This window comes from Leguminivora glycinivorella, chromosome 7, assembly GCF_023078275.1.
Source record: "Leguminivora glycinivorella isolate SPB_JAAS2020 chromosome 7, LegGlyc_1.1, whole genome shotgun sequence".
NCBI classification, from domain to species: domain Eukaryota; kingdom Metazoa; phylum Arthropoda; class Insecta; order Lepidoptera; family Tortricidae; genus Leguminivora; species Leguminivora glycinivorella.
Genome location: NC_062977.1, coordinates 9706854 through 9727364, shown reverse-complemented (window position 1 = coordinate 9727364; position 20511 = coordinate 9706854). Strand labels below are relative to the sequence as shown.

At 37.9% G+C, this 20511-nt stretch overlaps 1 protein-coding gene across 6 annotated transcripts in view; it reads right to left on the bottom strand.

Annotated features, from left to right (window-relative positions):
- LOC125227777 (trafficking kinesin-binding protein milt) overlaps positions 1–20511 on the bottom strand; it is an 84388-nt gene that overhangs the window by 18585 nt on the left and 45292 nt on the right. For 3 of the 6 annotated variants that reach the window (XM_048132109.1, XM_048132104.1, XM_048132108.1), the window contains 2 exons: positions 12068–12144; positions 8939–9103 (listed from right to left, as the gene is read on the bottom strand). In XM_048132109.1, coding sequence (XP_047988066.1) covers positions 8939–9103; positions 12068–12118 — 216 coding nt within the window. In that variant the 5' untranslated portion in view covers positions 12119–12144. Of the gene's footprint in view, positions 1–8938; positions 9104–12067; positions 12145–12662; positions 12682–12935; positions 13110–14313; positions 14567–20511 lie in introns of those variants that run through there. The other 3 variants (XM_048132110.1, XM_048132106.1, XM_048132107.1) reach the window with 3 other exon arrangements.

Genomic DNA, 20511 nt, shown 5'->3' with positions numbered 1-20511 from the left:
TACGGCAAATCCTATGATTTGCCGGTAAATCCTATAGATTTTACCGATGTCGATCGCTAAAAGCCCGAAATATTACCTAAAAAAGTATTCTTCACGTGGATTTGCTTTTACTAACTTTGATTCGGTGAATCCTAAATCCTAAGCTTTACCATGGCGACTGTTGTAGTGATAGGGCAGCAAATTCGAGCCGTATATACGACCACATTCGCTTCCCTAGCCTCTACCGCCCAAAGTGCCACAACAGTCCCGTCACCGCCAGCATCTCTCCTGACACAGCTCTTGGCAGTAGCTCAGGCGATCACTGCCTTCCACGTGCAGCCTAGAGTTCAATAGCCTCCTAGCCGTACTTCGGCCTTTTACAGAAATATAATACGTTATAGTGGATACTGATGCAACTAAATATTTACAGTAAAGTTCATTTTTTTTCACGTGTTAACGGATTAACGATTAACTTTAACTTACGTTAAATTTGTCGAAATGTATCGCTTTAACGATTAACGAAGTTAACTTTTTTAGTAACGGATTAGCGATTAACGAAGTTAACTATTTGATTAACGGTGCCCAGCTATGGATATAAGTACCAGATTCAGATTCAGATTCAGATTCAGGGGGTAACTCCAGCCAGCAGATCCTGCTGCAAGGACTAGGAAGGGGAGACTACAGGGGGAGGAGATTTTGATACGCAATAGCGCTGTAGGCTCACGTGACTCTGATGATTGAGCCTAAGAGGCAGCGAGTCGTTGGATATGTCTGCGTCACATCTCACCGACTAAGACTCGAACGCAGAATCAGACAGAGTACGTTTGCAAACCGGCTCATTGCGCAGCAACCCCTGCTGCCCCGCCGTAGGCCCCCGCAGCCTGTCCAAGACACCAGAGCACCCAGTAGATAGGGTTGGGAGTGTAGGGTTTGCAGTCAGGATAGTAGGAGAGACGGGAAATTTGGAGCCGACCCGAATACAAGGCATCGTAAAGTCAGCGTTGGGTAGATAAATACTATACTTGGTGTGTAATAAATATTAGGTGTGAGGATATGTGACTGCATTTAAAATACACCTTCCCCTTTGTCTCACTTGTCATTTCTTCGTCTCGGATGTATCAGACGGAAGCTGGCTAGCTTCCGGAGGGGCTTCTCCCGTCTTCTTTTACGGTTTCAGAGCCAGCTTGATGTTGTTGCACGTTGTAGTTGTGTTATTTCAGCGATAGTGGAGTATATCGGTAGTTTTTTATAACTCCACGGATCCCATGTATATTATTCTTCTTTGTCTTAATTCTTCCATAAGTAGTCTCTACGCGTGAAGTGTGTAAATATTGGTTGATTGCTACATTGCCACGGTTAGGATCACCCACAACACTTTACTATACGTTAACTAAACAAATGACACTAAAAAATCAAAACGTAACTAAGTAATTGTTAAATTTGGTAAATATTTCACACTGTAACTGCTTTCACTGTAAGATAATACTGAGGCCAGCATTCTGAAGATATTGTAGCACAGTTCTCAGTTTTGTTCAACCGGCTGCGCAGCCTTAAGCCATTCTTGACGATGAGAAGAGACAGAGTAGTTACCTATGTAATAACTACGAAGAGGGTTGAGTTGAGCACTGTTCAGATAATGAGTTATTTTTTCTGTTGCTTATTCTCGTTGATAGTTTCATTTCATGTCATTCTTTGTGAACTCGATGTATTTCTTATTTCTTGACAGACGACACAAACACGTGAGGTTTAGTACAAACAGTTTGAGTGTCCATAATATGAGCAGACTTGGCGAAGTAATAAGGGCTCCAGTAACGTTGTCCTGTTGTGGGTAAGTGCAGAGTAATGTAATAGTGTTGCTGGTTGTAGACGTCTACGGCGATATGTTTGATAACACGTCCGCTGATGGGATAATTAAGAATGAATAACGTTTTAAAGCGCTGATGCAACTATGTATTACCATTTAGGCAAATAAGGGTTTATGTATTTCTTTGGTATCTTCTTGTGACATCTTATTCTTCAAGCTCATAAAAGACCCTCACAATTTTAGGCCTATACTTTCACGGTGCATCCATTCACCACAACACATATAGCATTAGATACACAAGTTCACTTAAGGATAGCACAGATAATAACAACGACAAATTATGTTAGTAATAGTCACTTCATCTACACTCGAAATCACTTATTAAGTACTATACTTCTGTTAGTACCTACTATTTTGACTACCACAAGTACCACAACACTAGATCGCGCCCGTATGTATTCATGTAGGTACCTAAAACTGAGAGTATAAAAATATAGTTTAATATAGTTGGCCGGTTTAGCCTGGTCTGGTAATAAAAGCGATTGTTATATTTTTCTCTAGTAGGTAGCGTGGGTTCGAATGCCAGATGGGGCCTATTGTCTTAGTTATAAATTTGCGTCAGGAATTTGGAAAGACATGAAAAGGTTTAATGGGGTTTGCAGTTATACTATGGTCGGGCGGCCGGCCGTTAAACAACCCTATATCAATAGAGTATTGCATAATTTATATCCTTTTTGACCGTGTTTGGCAGAATAGCGGTGACTGGAGGCCAGATGTGTGCGTCTTTACAAGGAAATTGTCTTGGTTTTTTTAAGAAAGTAATTTATCCTTTTCTTTAATGGGCAGTTATTGGCTTGGTTTATGGTTTGGAAGTGCAATGTGTTATGTTGTAAAAGTTGCCCAGATAGTTCAAGAAAACAGCCCGTGTTTTTTTTCCTTTTTTTGAGTCTCAGATACTTGTTTGGTATTTCCAGCTAGCTATGTATCATTGGGGGTTGAGTAAGTACCTAAGGTGCTATTTATGTAAAGCTAAGTAAAGTGAAATTAGTATCCACAATATTATAGGTATGATTTCCAAACTAAGATATTTCGTTACAGTTCTTAGTTAAAACGGTACCAAAGGTATGATATAAAGTGTTATACAGCGCAAAAGCAATGGTAATTTTAATGCTGACAACCTGGTCAAATAGACATCGCTATCGGTTTTATTGAGACCAACAGGCCTTTTTAAATCAACTTTCCTGTCTAGTGCAGAACCGTAGCGCTAGTTCTAGATATATAACTTAATTAACTAATATGAACTATGCGGCCCGCTTCTAATACCCGGGCCATGGAAATTGCGTAGTGGAAATTTTAGCTAATACAGTTTAATTGAGGTACCTGGACTATGTGACCTGTCTTACCTACCTAGTTACTAAAATAGTCAGGTATAATTATGGTAACGTCACGGCTATCGCTCAACGATTCTGCGTTAACATTGACTATGTTAACTTTTGTTCTCGATTCATTAATTTATATCTGATCAAATAAGGCGTTACTTAATGTAACTTAAGATTAGATTCAATAGGACTATAAGATTAGCCGTGACTGGCTCTTTCAGGCTAGTGACAAATAACCTTATCTTAAGTCGATGCTAGATTATAGATTTGAAATCAAAGTTAGGTAGGTAATAATAATAAGTTACTTAAAATGATAGCGTGTACAAATGATAGGTATACATTATTGAATGTTTTGCTTGGTTATTCTTAAAATGTAAATTTAGTATTAAGTACATAAGTTTAGTACAGTTACATGATATTTGTATCCGATTTACATTTTGTTACCTCGCCTAGAAACAAATAAATAATTACCATTAGATTGAACTATGTGGAATACAAGCATAATATATTGTGTTGTGCTTATTAAATAGTCAATAAATAGTCGCGTTATATAAATTAGGCACAATGTGTATAATTAGCTAAAACTGGGCGTATAATTGTAATCAGCTGATATCGAGGCTTAACAACTCGGTCAAGCTAAATCTAGTTAAATAGGCACCTAAACCTAGGAGCACCGGTGTTAGCGCTAAGTAAGACTTAACAGAGATGGAACGAGCTCACCAATTTGGTCGCAAAGAAGGTGTAATTAGCATCAGCCGCTGCTTCTCGACGTTGGGTAGTAGGCGCCGGGCCCAGGTTGGGTATGGGCGCGGGCGGCGCGACGACGAGAGCCACCGGCACTTGGCTTGATTCGCTACTAAGTACTCCTAAGTATAGGTATTTAATCTAACACTGTCTCTAAAAATTGAGCAACTGTCACTGTAAGTATGTAAACACACTGCACACGCTTGTGGTGCGGGAAGAAGCTCGTAACTCGTACTGCGGATTGTCTATTTGGATGCTACTGGGTGTTTTTGGTCTCGCACTGTCTCTATAAATTGAGTAAATAAGAAAACACACGGCACACTCGTAACGCGAAAACTATAAGCTCTATACATTTTAACACTACTGTCACAAAAGTCTGAAGTTAGGTACAACGCGTCGCGGGAGCTTTGGTCGGGTCGGGGCGCGTCGGCGGTATTTAGATGCACGTGCAGCGGTTGCTGCACTTGGGATCTGGCGCGATGGGTGTCTATTGTTTCGATGGGTTTTTACGCGTTTATGAGACTTGCTCCGGACACGACCGTCCACCACGGCGTCCCAAATGGTTCTCCGCCCAGCTATGGATATAAGTACCTACCTAATACCTACTGAACATTTTAAACATTACCTTGCTTGACCAGAATAAGAATTGAAGCATTAAAATCCTAAATATTATATTACACGGTGCGTATTATGTGTTCAAAATGTAATTCAAACGTAACATTAGCACTATAAATGCCGAACCGGGCCAATGAATGGGCAAAAAACATCGCACTGCAGGTGCTTAAATGGGGAGTATCAAACGTGAATGACCGTGTTTTTTCGTTCTGTTTTTGCGAGTAATCGACCAAGTAAAACAAACCTACACGGTGTATTGAATTACTGCACTGCGGTCCGAAAGTAGGCCAGGTATAGAACAATCAGGGTTCATAATATATGAGTGCGACACTTACTTAATACTTCTATCAAAGTTCTAATAATGTTTCAGGCTAGAACAGCGTCGTAAATAGCGAAAACACTCTCCATTTTATGTTATTGACATTTAAAGGGCTGACAACACTCAACTGCGCAAAATTGATGTTACTTACGCAGTTTTTTAATACAAACTATTAGTTTTAGTAAGGCAAGTAAATTATATGTTATTATTCATTATATTTCAACGAACATAACCGTACTCGATACACGATTAGACGAAATCGGCTAGATAGAAAAAAAATGCAAAGATTGGTCTCGAGTTCGTCATTAAACTGTTCTATGTCGTTCAATTATTCACTTAGTTGTCTTTAATTAAAATTACAATAACAAAAATATACCTATCTAAAACATTCACGAAACATGTTGCACAAATAATGCATCTTTCTATTTTATTTTAACATTTTTCCGTACTTTTCGTACCTAGCCGCCCTGTTTTAGTGACATCGCGCTCTCACTTACTCCCATGCGAATAGACAGTGTACGCTAGCGTCAAGGTCATTGGGTGTTGTCAGCGTCTTAATATCGAACGTATTTGGAGAAGAAAAAGCTTAATATCGTACTCATACTCTTAAAAGATTAAAGTGCTTCTTAATGTGAGTAGACCGGGAAAAAAGTAATGAATAGGGATACCATACGTAATACCAGCTACGTAAACATTCCAACTGTGAATGCATTCCTTCTATTCTCGCTGTGTTATGTTTGTTCTTAAACATCCATACATAACCTATACATAAGTAACAAGGAATGTAATAGTTTATTTTTTAACTTTACTATAGCTAATTAATTTATTATTGGTTGTTACTCCGTTTGTTTAACTAATTAAGTTTATTGTTTTGCTTCATTGAAATTAATCAGCACGACGTGTGATACTTTATTTAAAAAAACAGAACAGGTCATCGCGATAACTATTAAGCAGGTAAGATTTTCATTCAAATGTAGACAATCGCAAGCCATCTCGTTTTTTCGGTATGTGCCATTCACTTGTATCATACGCGCGTTCCCTTCCCACCATGTCGTTACCCTTTACGGCGTATATTGTCCCGATCTAATGTTTTAATGCCATTGTTTATATACTTAGGTATCACGTCGTGAGAAATAGTAAAGCGGCGTTAAAAAGTCCGCCACGGATTCTTTAGATAAAATGCTTAGAGATAATTCTGTAATAGAAACTTATTTTTTCAATGCGTTGTTTCTAAAAATTAATAATAAAACTTTTTTTGATTTAATTCATAGATAATTAGAGAAGTGTTGAAAATACTTCCATTTTACTTAGATGGAAAACATATTTTCTCAAACATGCAATGAAATATTATCTTTACGTTCCTTAAAATGGGCTGGGAAGTATCGCTTTTTTGGCGCAACAACTCGAGAGGACTGTAAAGAGATTTCATATTATTTTTTAGGCCTAGGCCTGCAAAGTAACTTTTTTTTATAAAATATTGTCCTTTTTTCTCAATTTTACAGACCTGATATACCCAAGTTCCTATTGTGCCTGAGCTGTAAGTTCACATTTTTGACACATTTGTTTTGAAGTATGTTGCGGTGTGGCTAAGACGTATCGTTTGCCAAATCTAGCGATTATTTACGAATTGGTTGAATCGATTAGGCCCTATGTACAAGGAGGCGCTTAAACAAATTACGATTTCTATCAACTTACTAAAATGTCATTTGAATCGAAATTACAGACTGCCACAGCACTAGTTAAAAAATACAAATGAATGATAAATGACATAATAAGTAAATCCTGCGTGATAAATTAATATCGTAAAATACTCACTAACGAAGATTCTCAAAAATGTACCATGTGTTGGACTATGTTTAAAGTAAGCGAAATATTTATTTTAAGTACTTGTTTTTTTTTAAATATTATTACAGGATTTTATTTTAAATTTCATTAGGTCGTGCCAGTTTACGTTTTGTGGACGCTGTCATGTGTCAAAAATGTGAACTTACAGCACCGGGACAATAATATGTAATTCAGTGTTTCTGACAATGTTTAAAGAAAATCTTTATAAGCATGTTTACACGTTTTTACTAATGAATTCTTCAATTGCCGAATATCATATTATCAAAATTAGATCAGTTTACTTAATATTCGACTTCTAAAAAAACTTATCATTCATTTCACCAAGAAAAAATATAAATACTAAAGATTACAGTGCTTAAACCGTGCTATAATCGATTTCTTCGTGACTGTCTTTTAATAACTTAATTATGAAATTACATACAACACTACCTACGGAATTGCCCGATCTATAATTACATATCAGCGCCACACACGCAATTGTTTACGGTGTTCAGCGGAAGTCATTTTAAACCCAGATTATAAAAAGAGAACGCTAAACAATAGTCGTCTATAACGTGTGAAAAATACACGAAAATTACAAATTTACAACAGTCAAACTATGTCAACAACATGACATCAACCGTTCGCGGAAACTGCTCCTGGATTTTATTACTCTGTGGCATGTTCTATTCTATACTAACGGACTAACACGAATTACCTCATGAAAAAGGTGTAAGTATAAACAAATTATGAACGTTTATAAACTGTACGCGATGATGCATGAAATGTAATCATTTGTATATAAACATAAAGAAATGTGATTTAAATCTGGACGTATAACTATTTATGACTAAGCGTTTGAAGCGTGGGGTAGTGCACGCGAGGCACGTCATGTTATGAGTCTAAGGTGTGTCCACCCCCCTAAGTGTGTAATTTAACCTTGTTTAACTTAAACGTTGAAAACCTGCGCCTTAATAATCATGGCTTTATATAATATTAATAAATAAATCATTAACAAAACTATTATTAAAACAACCACCACTACAGCACAGCACTATAATGGGGTGTCATAGTTCACAACTGAGTAAAGTTGATCAGTCCATCAGTTTTTCAGCAAATACAACGGAATATGATTCTAAGGTACAGTGGGACAATTTCGACTGGGGGACAATTGCAACTGATATTTTTTTTTCATGTTTTACAATGTTTGCATTTTTAAATAGAGTGTACACCGGTTATACAAGGTGCTCGCGAGGAACCCATAAAACTTTAACGGCATATTCTTGGTCACATTTTAAGACTAAAATGTCATATAAACTTTTCTAGATTTCATCTAGTTTCAGAGTTATTGCCAATTTAAAAAAAAAAACATTTCCGTATTGTTACTCAGTAGAAAAGGTTTCTTAACGGCGCTGATGCGCAATTGTGGAGTATAGTCTCACAGTAGTCATTGATATATGTCAAAATGTGACAAGAAAAACTTCCAAATAATTTGGTTTTTAGAAAAATAAATGAAGGAACTCATTTTGATTGCCAACTTTATGGATAAAAAAATTTTTTTATGTGAAAATACGTCCAAAAAAGTAAAAAAAAAAAAAAAAAAATTTTTTTTTTTTGGCGAAAAATTTTAAAATTCATATAACATTTTTTCTTTCTTTTTGCCTCAGAAACGCGTGGTTCAAGTTATGCGGGTTCCTCGCGAGCACCTTGTATATGGCACACGTGTTTAATGGATACATGTTGAACTCAACTTAATAGTGTAATAAGAGAAAAAATGGATCAGTTACAATTGCCTCCCGAAGCGCTAGTGGCCTAGTGGTAAGAGCGTGCGACTTACGATCCGGAGGTCGCGGGTTCGAACCCCGGCTCGTACCAATGAGTTTTTCGAAACTTATGTGCGAAATTTCATTTGAAATTTGCCAGTCGGTTTTCGGGGAAGGAAAACATCGTTAGGAAACAGGACTAATTCCAATAAGGCCTAGTTACCCGTCGGGTTGGAAGGTCAGATGGCAGCCGCTTTCGTAAAAACTAGTGCCTACGCCAAATCATGGGATTAGTTGTCAAAGCGGACCCCAGGCTCCCATGAGCCGTGGCAAATGCCGGGATAACGCAAGGAGGATGATGAGTTACAATCGCCTCCCAGTCGGGTATGTCCAGCTATACCTTATATCGTTTGTAACTCATTCCTTATACATATCGCTCTAAATATCGAACCAGTTCATTAATGTGGATCATTAATTAGAGGACACAGGGTAGTAAAATTATGAAAAATACCTGCAGTAAATCAGTCTTTGCAGTGAGGTCGTGCCTCAGCTGTGTGATGTGGTCTCTGGCGCTCCGCAGTTCGCCTTCGAGAGAGTTGACCCGCGCTTCTAGAATGCCATTTGTGGCCAGCAACTCCTTTCCGATGCGGGCTGTTAACTCTAAGTCTTTCTCTTTCTGTAACAAAATAGAAAAAGTCAACAACTACAAAAATGAACTCATTTTCAATGATCATTAAGGTTTAAGGTGCTCCTTATTTTACGACTTTCGTCACACATCGTCACTTCCGTAACAGCAGTTTGTATTTCCCATACAATATCTGGACCATATATTTTTTTAATTAATCTTTATGCGAACAAACAGAAATCCAGTAAGTAACATGAATTTAATATTTCTTTACAATATGTTTTGTATGGGAGTTTCAGACGCAAGTCGACATCAACATTATCCTGATATCTTTTCAGTATATTTTTGGGTTTGTGTCACTGTAATTCTTTAGGGCATGCATTGTAAAAAAATATCGCAATATAAGGGGCATTTCTGCTAAAGCTATTATAGCTATATGTATGTAAGACAGTTCATTTGGCACCCAAAGCCACAACCTCACACAATGAAGCCAGGCCATATTGTCACCGCGGTAAACCAATTCAGAATTTAATTTGGGTTTTCCATCAAATCTGGGTTTAACCGTTTTGCCGCACCATTTAGTTGGGCACAGAATAAATTACCCGCACCCCGGGGGATAATGGATAATTTATCGGATTACAGGCACGCTGCAATGATTCACTTCATTATGTATTTCTCGATACAGCCACATTGCGTATAGCTTCAATGCCAATGGCATTTGGATGCAATGACAATAATATTGTGGTTTGAAATTTCACCACTTTTCTAGGTTATTCAGATTAAGCTAAAATGGATAAAGTATTTTAGAGATAGAATAAGCAATTGAGAGTAGTAACAAAGTGTCGTTAAACATCAGAAAAAGAAGGTCAAATTGTTCTTTTAACCTCGCCAATCGCCATACAAAAAGAATGAGCAGACAGAAATCAAACTTGATTTGTTTTGTAACATTGAAGTAAACAAAACAATGCAACTCCATATATTACATTTCAAAATGTTCATATTTGAGTGTAGGGTATTAGGACTGTGAGTCTTAAGAGGATATTATAAAAAAATAAACTCATTTGAGACTAAATATCATTTTTCATCATCGTACCGCTCGCCATCGACAGGGCGCTCATCCACACCTTGCTACCTAAAATGGTCGCGTACCGCGCGATTTTAGACGAATTTCCTCCTGCGGACGCTCCGGCTGTGGAATGAGCTCATGCCGAGGTATTCCCGATGAACTACAGTATAGGGTTCTTCAAAAAAGGAGTGTACGAGTTTCTAATGGGTCGGCAACGCGCATGTGACACCCTTTGAGTTGCAGGCGTCCATAGGTTACGGTGACCACTCTCCATCAGGCGGACCGTATACCTGTTTGCCACCGACGTGGTATAATTTTTTTTTTATTATACTGCAGTTTTAGCATCAAAAAGACTGTTTAATCGCATCAATCATTGCCAGTCTGTATCGCAGTAATTATTCGGATAACTATCAAACTGGCCGTAATTGGAATTTGGAACGTTGGCATGTGCTGATATTAGAAGATATGACGAACATGAGTGTGGTTAATATCGGTCAAGAGAGAATCGTGTTTTACCTTTGTCAAAAATTTTAAGTCAGAGACAAAAATTATACACAATTTTTTGTTTTATCAAAGACCTATATAACTTCGTATAGACCGATAAAGTCTAAGAAAAAAACGTACCCCAAAACTATACAGAAAAAGGTCCGGTGAGCTAGATGGCGATACACCTTTGGGGTACGCTCGGCTAGATGGCGCTAATATAAATATTTGACATTTTAAAACATATCAAGCTAAGAATAAGGCCCAAATTGTCAAAACTGAGGTTCAAAAGTTTTAAGCCTGTGTCGAGAGATGGCAGTCTATGCACTGTGATGACATTCATTGATAAAATACTCGCTCATCCATATTGCAGCGTTTGATAGTACCGGATTTATTTGCAAACATACCATCGAAAACACTCAGTAAAGAAGTTACACAGCTCATAAAGAACGGCAAGGTGTACATGATTCGGCCACCGCAATCACCGGACTTGGATGGACCCGATCAGACTTTAATAGAATTCGACCGAAGGACCTGAAAACAATGTCCGATATCTTCAACAGCTTTATAGGAAATAGTACAATTCTAGTGGAAATCCAGAATATTTTTTTTAAATACATACATATTTTACATACTTTACAAAAGTCTGTTTACTACATTTAATTCATTTTTGGAAACGCTGGTGGCCTAGCGGTAAGAGCGTGCAACTTTCAATCCGGAGGTCGCGGGTCCGAACCCCGGCTCGTATCAATGAGTTTTTCGGAACTTTGTGCGAAATGTCGTTTGATATTTGCCACTCGCTTTTCGGTAAAGGAAAACATCATGAGGAAACCGGACTAATTCCAATAAGGCCTAGTTACCCTTCGGGTTGGAAGGTCAGATGGCAGTCGCTTTCGTTAGAACTAGTGTCTACGCCAAATCTTGGGATTAGTTGTCAAAGCGGACCCCAGGCTCTCATGAGCCGCGGTAGTAGGATGATGTTTAATTTGTATGAATAAATAAATAATAAATAAATATTGTATCAATACTAAATATACTAATCCAGGATATACCTAAACACATTATAACTGATTCTTGGCGTTTATATTTACAGTTCTCATTAGCAAAATGTAATAAAAACGAGGTTGGAAACTTAGAAGTTTGGAACTGTTTTGCCTTCTGTCTCGAATCTTTTGGAAGAAAACTAGTCTAAGTAAACCTTGCTGCGCAAAAAAAGGTAATTTACCACTAGGGGACCAAATCTGGTAAAATGTTCGGTAGAACAGCAACATACTCATAACCAGGGCCTTTTAGAAACTTACATTACTCCAAACTATATCGTAGTACAGAAAATACTTAGTTTTACCAAGCACATTCAGTCCGTAAGTGAAAACTGTTAACACCTACCTACTTGAAACATGCATAAGTAGTATAAGTACACATAACAATTATAGCATGAAAAGACTCTGAAAACAATGGGCACTTACTTCTTCCAAGAGCCGTGTTACTGCTTCGATGTCATTGTAGGTTTTTGTCATTTGGCTCACCCTGTTGCTGCATAGAACTGTGGACAAAGGTACATTTTAATTTTAGTTGCACGAGTATAACGTTTCCCCTTACTTTAACAATATTCATAGAAATAAAAAAATAACGTCAAAGAAATCATTATTTTCGAGTGTAAGATTTAAGATTAGATCAGATTTCTTTATTCCTTGTTTTAGTAATTTATAAATATAAAATTATATAAAACATTTCACTAACGTCTATATGTATTATATACATATTAATATTATACATCGCCTACAATGAACAATTACATTTTACACAATATATTAATCAATGCATTGGGAAATGTGAAAACTGGTGTAATCAAGCGAATAATTATGTTTATATTTTATGAAATAATGAATTCATAATCACGCATTCTATGAATGCTTTGCCAATATTTTATTTATCTACCTATTGAATATTGATAATACTCGTCGAACAATCAATATCCACTAATGTTATTTATTAGATTCATATATAATATATTACTTCATACTTTATCGAAACTTATTCAAAACACTTTTAAAATCTTACCGCTCATAACTTCACCGTTATTAGCACTAACAACTATTGAAGACAGGATAGTAAACTGTCACAATCCTTCATCCGATAAAAAAGCAAAACAAACCAAGATCACAATAATATTGTCCCAAAACGGCGCGTACTTTTTACCAGTGAAACGCACGCAAGCGTAAACACTGAATGACGATGGATTTTTCATGGCTAGCTAACCGGCATCGATAGATAAGATATGATAAAAAAAATATTTAAATTTCGATATAAATAAATTGACACGCTATTACTAACCATAATTATCAAGATCGTCGCGTGGCATATTATTCATTGAAACGGTTTAGTGGGGCGATGCACTAGAGCACTACACAGTTACATTATCCGCGATGTTCGGAACTATTGGAGGTGTTTCATCGATATGGAATCCGTAGCGACAAACACTAGCGCGGGGCGACCGAACGAGCTGGCGACTACGCCAGGCTGCCGCTGCGGAGGGCGAGCAAAACAAACTGTTGTACTCGATTGTTTACACATGTGAGAAAACTCAAGCAACCAGCAAAAGAGACAACAGACGATGAAGTAGACAAGTACTTGAGTGCATAATAGTACTGATAAAAAGCTACCTTCAGTAAATTTACACTTACTCTTATTACGCTTTGTTTTCAATCATGCCTAAATAGTACCTATGTCGAATGATAAACTTTGATTAAAAACGGGTAAAATTCGTTAAGTGAGTTAATCCATTTGTAAAGCAGGTAAACACTGATTGTACGTAATTATTAGGTATATTCGTTAACAGAAAATAAAAGTTTTGCAATGTCTTTCCGCAAGAAAAAGTGCAATATATATTTATTTTAAAACGAAAAAGGTAGCAATCTTGCTTTCTAAGTATGGGAACACAATAACGAGGGTATTGAATGGTGGATGGATGTGGTTTTTCTCATTGTTACTTAACTCGAGATTACAACGGATATCGATTGTGATGCACTGCTGTCTCACACGACGCAAACACACACTTTTTACCCACCATTTCCCGTATTCGAGTCAGTACACGTAAAATGTTGTCATGTAATTCAAACAAGTACTTACATACGACAGTGATTATATGGTATAATTAAATGGCAGTGATGTAATATAAGTATGTCTTTACTTTATAGACGACGTTATCACGTAGCCTATCAATCTAACTGAACCCGAACAAATAAGATAGTCGGTCAAGGTAATTAGTGTAATTACACATATAAAACATCCTTTATAAGCAGCGACATTGTGCTTGCGGCATTAAAATGATTGAAAGCGTTAAAATGATAAAGCATTTTAACCGTGTTCTGATGAGCACGAAGAAGCGAATGAAAATGCATGTGAACGATGCTTCACGATATGGTTCTTAAAATAAATTAGGTATATGAACTAATTTTGAAATGTACCACGACCGCCTGATGAAAACAGTCATTGCCAATTTGCCACCCATGGATATATAACATACCTAACCAACACCAGGGCAGCCACATACGTTGCCGATCTCTGAGAACCCCTATATATCTGCTTCTTGAAGAACCCCATGTCATAGACATGACTGTCTTATTCCACTATTACTGATAGCAAAAATGAAAAAGCGATATCGTAATGCGGGTGGTATATGAGCTATGTGCGCCGAGGATGTTGCTCATACCTCGGTCAAGGAGCAAGGTCCTGATCACGCGGAAGTAGAGCCTCCCGAACCTGTCCCTCGCCACGTGGTAGAGGAAGTCCGGGTACTCGCCGAGGCACTCTCGCAGCTCGACGTCGGGCAGGAAGCTGAGCTCCTGGAAGAGCTCGCGGTCGAAGCCGGGCGGCGGCGAGGCGCGCGCGCCCGCGCACCCCGCGCCCTCAGAGCCCTCCGCCGTGACGGGCCCCCAATCCGACCATCGGGGGCTGCCTTCACCGACCCATTCACTTTCAGTCTCACACTGGGTACACTAATCAACTCTCACTGTCTGTCTCTCAATAATAACTTTGTGGCTGTGCAAGTCAAACGCGGATTCATATTCACGCCCGACTAAAAGTATATGGCTGGAAATACCGCCTGGAAAACGTCCGCCCTATATGATTTCAAAGGCCGTCTGACGTCCAACGATGGGCGTATAAATAGTTGCACTAAAACAGAAACCGCACTGAGCCGCAGGTAACGTAATAGCTAACATATTTTAAAACGGTACTAACGTGTTAATCATGAATGACACTGATAAGATAATTAAAAGCGTAGACGTGTCTTCACTAAATGTTATTAGAATACAGTGTAATTCGTCAAAATTTAAAAGCATAGTATTGATTTCGTGTACAATGAGGGCAAAGCAAGGCGCGCCAGCACTCGCCCACGTTATAATGAAAGTGGTCAGATTAAATTACCAGCACACTGCATTTTATTTTGATAACTGTCATAATGAAATTTTACTGTAAACGTAAACTATGATTTACACCCATACTTTAACTTTGGCGTGGAATTATTTTATTAACTATTATTGAATTTGTTGATTACGTATTTAGCCTAGTATAGGTAAATTAAAAGATATAGTTATCAATGGTACGGTATCGGTAATCTTTCATTTGGGTACCGGACCCAAATGCATTGAGTGAGTATTAATTGAGTAACTTACAAGCTTATAATTTAAAACATCACATTCAACAATAGAAAATTAATAAACATTCCCGACATGACCATGAAATATAGGATATGCAGGTGAAATATCTTGTTTATTATTAATTCCTATCCTTTTAATATTTGTACTTATAAATTTTCTTTATTTATAAATTACGCGCATTCTTATTTACTTACATAAGGTTTACTTTTATTTAATCCTAAAAATTTCCAATACGAGCAAATTATTCGTCAAGATGTAAAGTAATTTGTGGAAGTAATTAAAATTTTCTACGTCTTCCTACTCAAAACTAATTGCAAAGAAGACAATTTGTTAGTTTCATGGACAGCTAAAATGCTTAGTGATTAACTTAATGACGTATTTTGTCCAGAACATCAGTGAATAGTAGTACAAATATTAAACTTGTAGAAGCGTTTAATATTTGTAAAATATGTTCAAGAGTCGTGTCCGACACATTACCAAGAATCATGGCCGTGAAGTCTGTACCTACCTAGTACAGGCTCTGTACAGCTGACCAAATGAAAAATTATCTAACAAACCTACTAGGGTGCGTTGGGGTAAGGTGGAATGGATTTTCATGAAATTATCAGTGTCGTGATGGCATGACACGTACCTATGTGTATCGGAATAACAGAGATTTTTTGCCGTACCCCTGTTTTCTACTTACACTAATGATGGATAACCTCCTAAGTTGTTCAGTTAAATAAAATTACCCTACTTTTAATTGCAGTTTTGATTTACCCGATAAATTTTATATTACTGCATATTACTGACTTATGAATAAAGAAGTACATAACTAACGACAAAGTACTTAAATAAGTGAATCAATTAATATATTAAGAAAATTATTTTGCTTTAATGAAAATAACGATTTTTATTGATAACTATTAATGTAGTTTTAGGGAAAAGACAACAGTCCTATATTCCAAAAGTATCCGTATCCTACCGAATCCGTAGGTACAGGGTAACGGATACGTGGGAAAATCAAAAGTAGGTATATTTACTTGAGACAACAATAGCCATTGCAATGGCCACCGTAAAGTTTTTGCACAACACGGATTGCCCATGAAATTGGCAAAGCTGGGCCTATAAGGTTGACGACGCGTGCACGTGATTCACTGTGACGTCACGCAGCCTTGCGCACTGCGCTTGTCTAGTTCCAGTCTATGGGACCTTTCACATACGAGTACGCGAATACCAAATTAACCAGCTGCTAGGCTAGATGGAGCTACTTATATGTATTACGTTGCCGCAAAAACCTCTCCAAACACTTGCCGGAGATATTTTATGAGATATGCTTTATAATATTTATCTACCTCTTAACCTTTGAATTCCCGTCGATTGGACCCTTGAAGGTTTAACCTTTATAATATAATAAAATCCTAGCACTCCCTTTCAGTGACCTTATCAAGTTATCTCCGTACATTCGCTTGGGCAAGCCAAGCGTTTGAACTCCATTTAAATATCGTGATAGGTCGTTGCAAAACTAGACGGCTTAAGTTAATAAATAGCAGTCGGTGCCATTTAAAGTTTACTCAAAAACATTACTTAGATTTACGATAGCGTGATTCTAGATAATCCTAGTATTGTAACTGTCGTCGAACCATTTTTCCTCGGCATTAGAAAAACTTGACCTTCAGTTGCTCGCGTCGTGATTTTTTCATAAGCGTCACGGCAAAGTCTTACTAAGAACTTGTAGTTCTTTCCTTGGTTAATATTCATTAATTCTGTGGCAGCGCTAAGTAAACACGAATAATAAAAGAGGCAGACTGTGTCTCGCTACTACGCAGAAAGAAAGGCAACAGAGTGAGTTTTCCCCCGGCTCCCACCATTTCCTTAAATCGCCTCGCATTTTATCAAGGTTACGACATGATAGCAACCTTGACCCATATTCCTCCATTTCGCTGAGAAAATAATACGGATAAGGGTGTAGAAATATTTGGAGATTAGAAAATAAATTGGTTCGTGTAATCGCTTGAAATAATATCCAATTGATTTGACGCTAGTCTGGTTCCACGCTACGGCAGAGCGGTGATTTTAGCGCACGTAGTGACAGTAATTTTAATTTTAATACTCATATAAAAGTAATTATTTATGCCGGTGGTATTTGACATTTTGAAACTTTATGATATCATAAGACATTATTTCACATAATTAAAAAAACATAGGTATTGCTTCAAAAAATACCTACTAGTCACAATTTTTCGAGATTTTGGTATTATAAAACAAAAAATAGATAGATACTTTGAAGACAAAAAAAGAGGGTAGTTGAAATTTGTTTTTCACGTTGTTTTAATCTTTTTAACTTTACTCATAATTCTACGGTCGTTCTACACTAAATCGATTAGCATTACGGTCATGAAACTCATCACGTTATGACTCATCCGTGCGTAAAGCGGGTTATACCTATACACTTTTTCAAACAGAATATCATCCTCAATTAACAAAATAGAACTGACAGTTCTCGATGACGACAACACAGCAAGAGGTTATCACTTATCGGTCACCACTCAAGTTCACATGAACCACAAAACTTCAGTAGCTGAACACAAATCCACCGGTAAGACACATCTGTAAGTTAAAACAAGGCGATTTCTTTTAGTAACGGTCTCGGCATTTGAGGCCAGTAACTTTCACGATCAAGTGCAGGCGTCTGCAGCGAGCAGCACGCGATAGACACACGAGCGATTTACATTTTGACCACGCGCGAGCCCACGTCCACTTCCGCGCGAGCCATAACAATAACTGGGTATAAGTAACGGGCGGTACGAATCGAATCGCGATAATGTAACTTGACATGCCAAACTGTTGGCATAACACGGCCACCGCGCATGTCATACCTACAACCAGCAACTAAATTATAAAGACTGCTAATCTACATACTAAGTGGCATGGCAAAATCATAAATATTGTATTGTATGGTCAATAATGAAAGTATGGCAGGTATGTAATGTGACATTTAGTTGTGAGAAATTAAGAGGAAGCCCAGCCACACTTACTTATCCCGTTGCGCAGCCATATTTATCCGTATTGATCTTAGACCATGCCACAGACGGTTAGATGTCTAACGGCAGCTGACTAGCTCTCTTAGATAGACAAAATAGTTTAGCAACTAGTTTCCAAAAGTTGAAATGAAATGCCTGATATCTCTGTAAGTGATGCCATCAAGTTTAATTAGGGTTCCGTAGTCAACTAGGAACCCTTATAGTTTCGCCATGTCTGTCTGTCCGTCCGTCCGTCCGTCCGCGGATAATCTCAGTAACCGTAAGCACTAGAAAGCTGAAATTTGGTACCAATATGTATATCAATCACGCCAACAAAGTGCAAAAATAAAAAATGGAAAAAAATGTTTTATTAGGGTACCCCCCCCCCCCCACCATGTAAAGTGGCGGCTGATTTTTTTTTTTCATTCCAACCCCAACGTGTGATATATTGTTGGATAGGTATTTAAAAATGAATAAGGGTTTGCTAAGATCGTTTTTATTCGTCGATCGTTTAATATTTTCGGAAATAATCGCTCCTAAAGGAAAAAAAAGTGCGTCCCCCCCCTCTAACTTTTGAACCATATGTTTAAAAAATATGAAAAAAATCACAAAAGTAGAACTTTATAAAGACTTTCTAGGAAAATTGTTTTGTACTTGATAGGATCAGTAGTTTTTGAGAAAAATACGGAAAACTACGGAACCCTACACTGAGCGTGGCCCGACACGCTCTTGGCCGGTTTTTCTTATCACGTACCTATCTGCAACAAAATGCAAGTTAGGTTGTCTTTTTTTCTACTTGTCTCCTTTTATACGTAAGACAGGTCGTCAGGGATTGGAGCCCGGCTACTAGTCAACCTGCCCGCAGTCAAGTGAACTATGAATTATTAATGCGCTGAAGTTAGTTCTTGCTTCAGCAATTAGCATTTGAAAGTACTAGACTGAGTCCAATATATCTACAATATAATTAAGACAGGTTTTGCTTGCCTGATGTAGAATTTGCAATTGCATTTACTAAGCTTAACAGGCCCCGTAGCCGAATGGCATTTCTCCGACGCCAAACGAAAACGAAACGTAGCCTGGCTCTGTCGCGCCAATACGCAAGAGCGATAGGGATAGATGTCTACTAGCGTTTCGTTTCGTGAGCCTTTCGTGAGCGTTTGTGCCATTCGGCTACGCACCCAGGTTCCGATGGCGAAGATTGTAATGTAATTTTTTATCATGTTTATCTTTTTATGACACCATCTCAGGGATATGTCAGATGGATAGCTATTAAGGCAAGACTGGGAAGGTCAATCACTTCTTACTTTGTTTACTTTGTAGCTACCTTAAACCACTACAATATTACATTCCAATAAAATCTTGCTTAACTTTTCACTGTAGGAAGTAGAAATATAATAGATTCTGTACCAGGAAGCGAATCATTTACTTAACTCGCAACTAGTTTGCCATAATGAATAGTTAAAAGTCATCACAAACTACCCATGTGAAAACGGTCATTAACCTTAACCTTCAATCATGAATATACCATTCATTCAACTAAAATTAAATAATTGTAGGAAATGGGAAAAATGTGTAAGTACATTAGTTGGCGAATGTGGCTCATAACGACTAATTTTCCGCCAAATTTGTGCGTTTGCGTGCGTGATATTTGCGGTTATATATTACCCGAAAAAAAATCCAAACTTTTGTCTTGCGTAGCCGAATAAATCACGAAACGCTCCGAAACGAAGCGCTACGTAGAGCCGAATGGCGCGACAGAGCCGGACTACGTTTCGTTTTCGTTTGGCGTCGGAGAAATGCCATTCGGCTACGGGGCCAGGGTACGTAGCCGAATGGCACAAACGCTCACGAAACGCTCACGATCGTAGACATCTATCTCTATCGCTCTGGCGTATTGGCGCGACAGAGCCAGACTACCTTTCGCGGCGTTTCGTTTTCGTTTCGCGTTGCAGAAATGCCATTCGGCTACGGCACCAGTAGTATGGCAGCAAATGTGCACTACGGAAAACCAGCGGTGGCGGCTTGACTGAGTCGGATCTATGTCGTGATGCATATTTAATGTTCTGCACATCTTTGTGACATCGTAAACAAGTCTTTCATCTTTATCTTCAATATACTTAAGACGTTCGAACTGACGCCCAGTTCTTCACGCAATATTCATTAACACCCTCAACAAAAATAAACTTGGCGTTCGCTGAGAAAACTTCCTACTTCCACAGCATCCATCATCAATCGTTTCAAAACAAT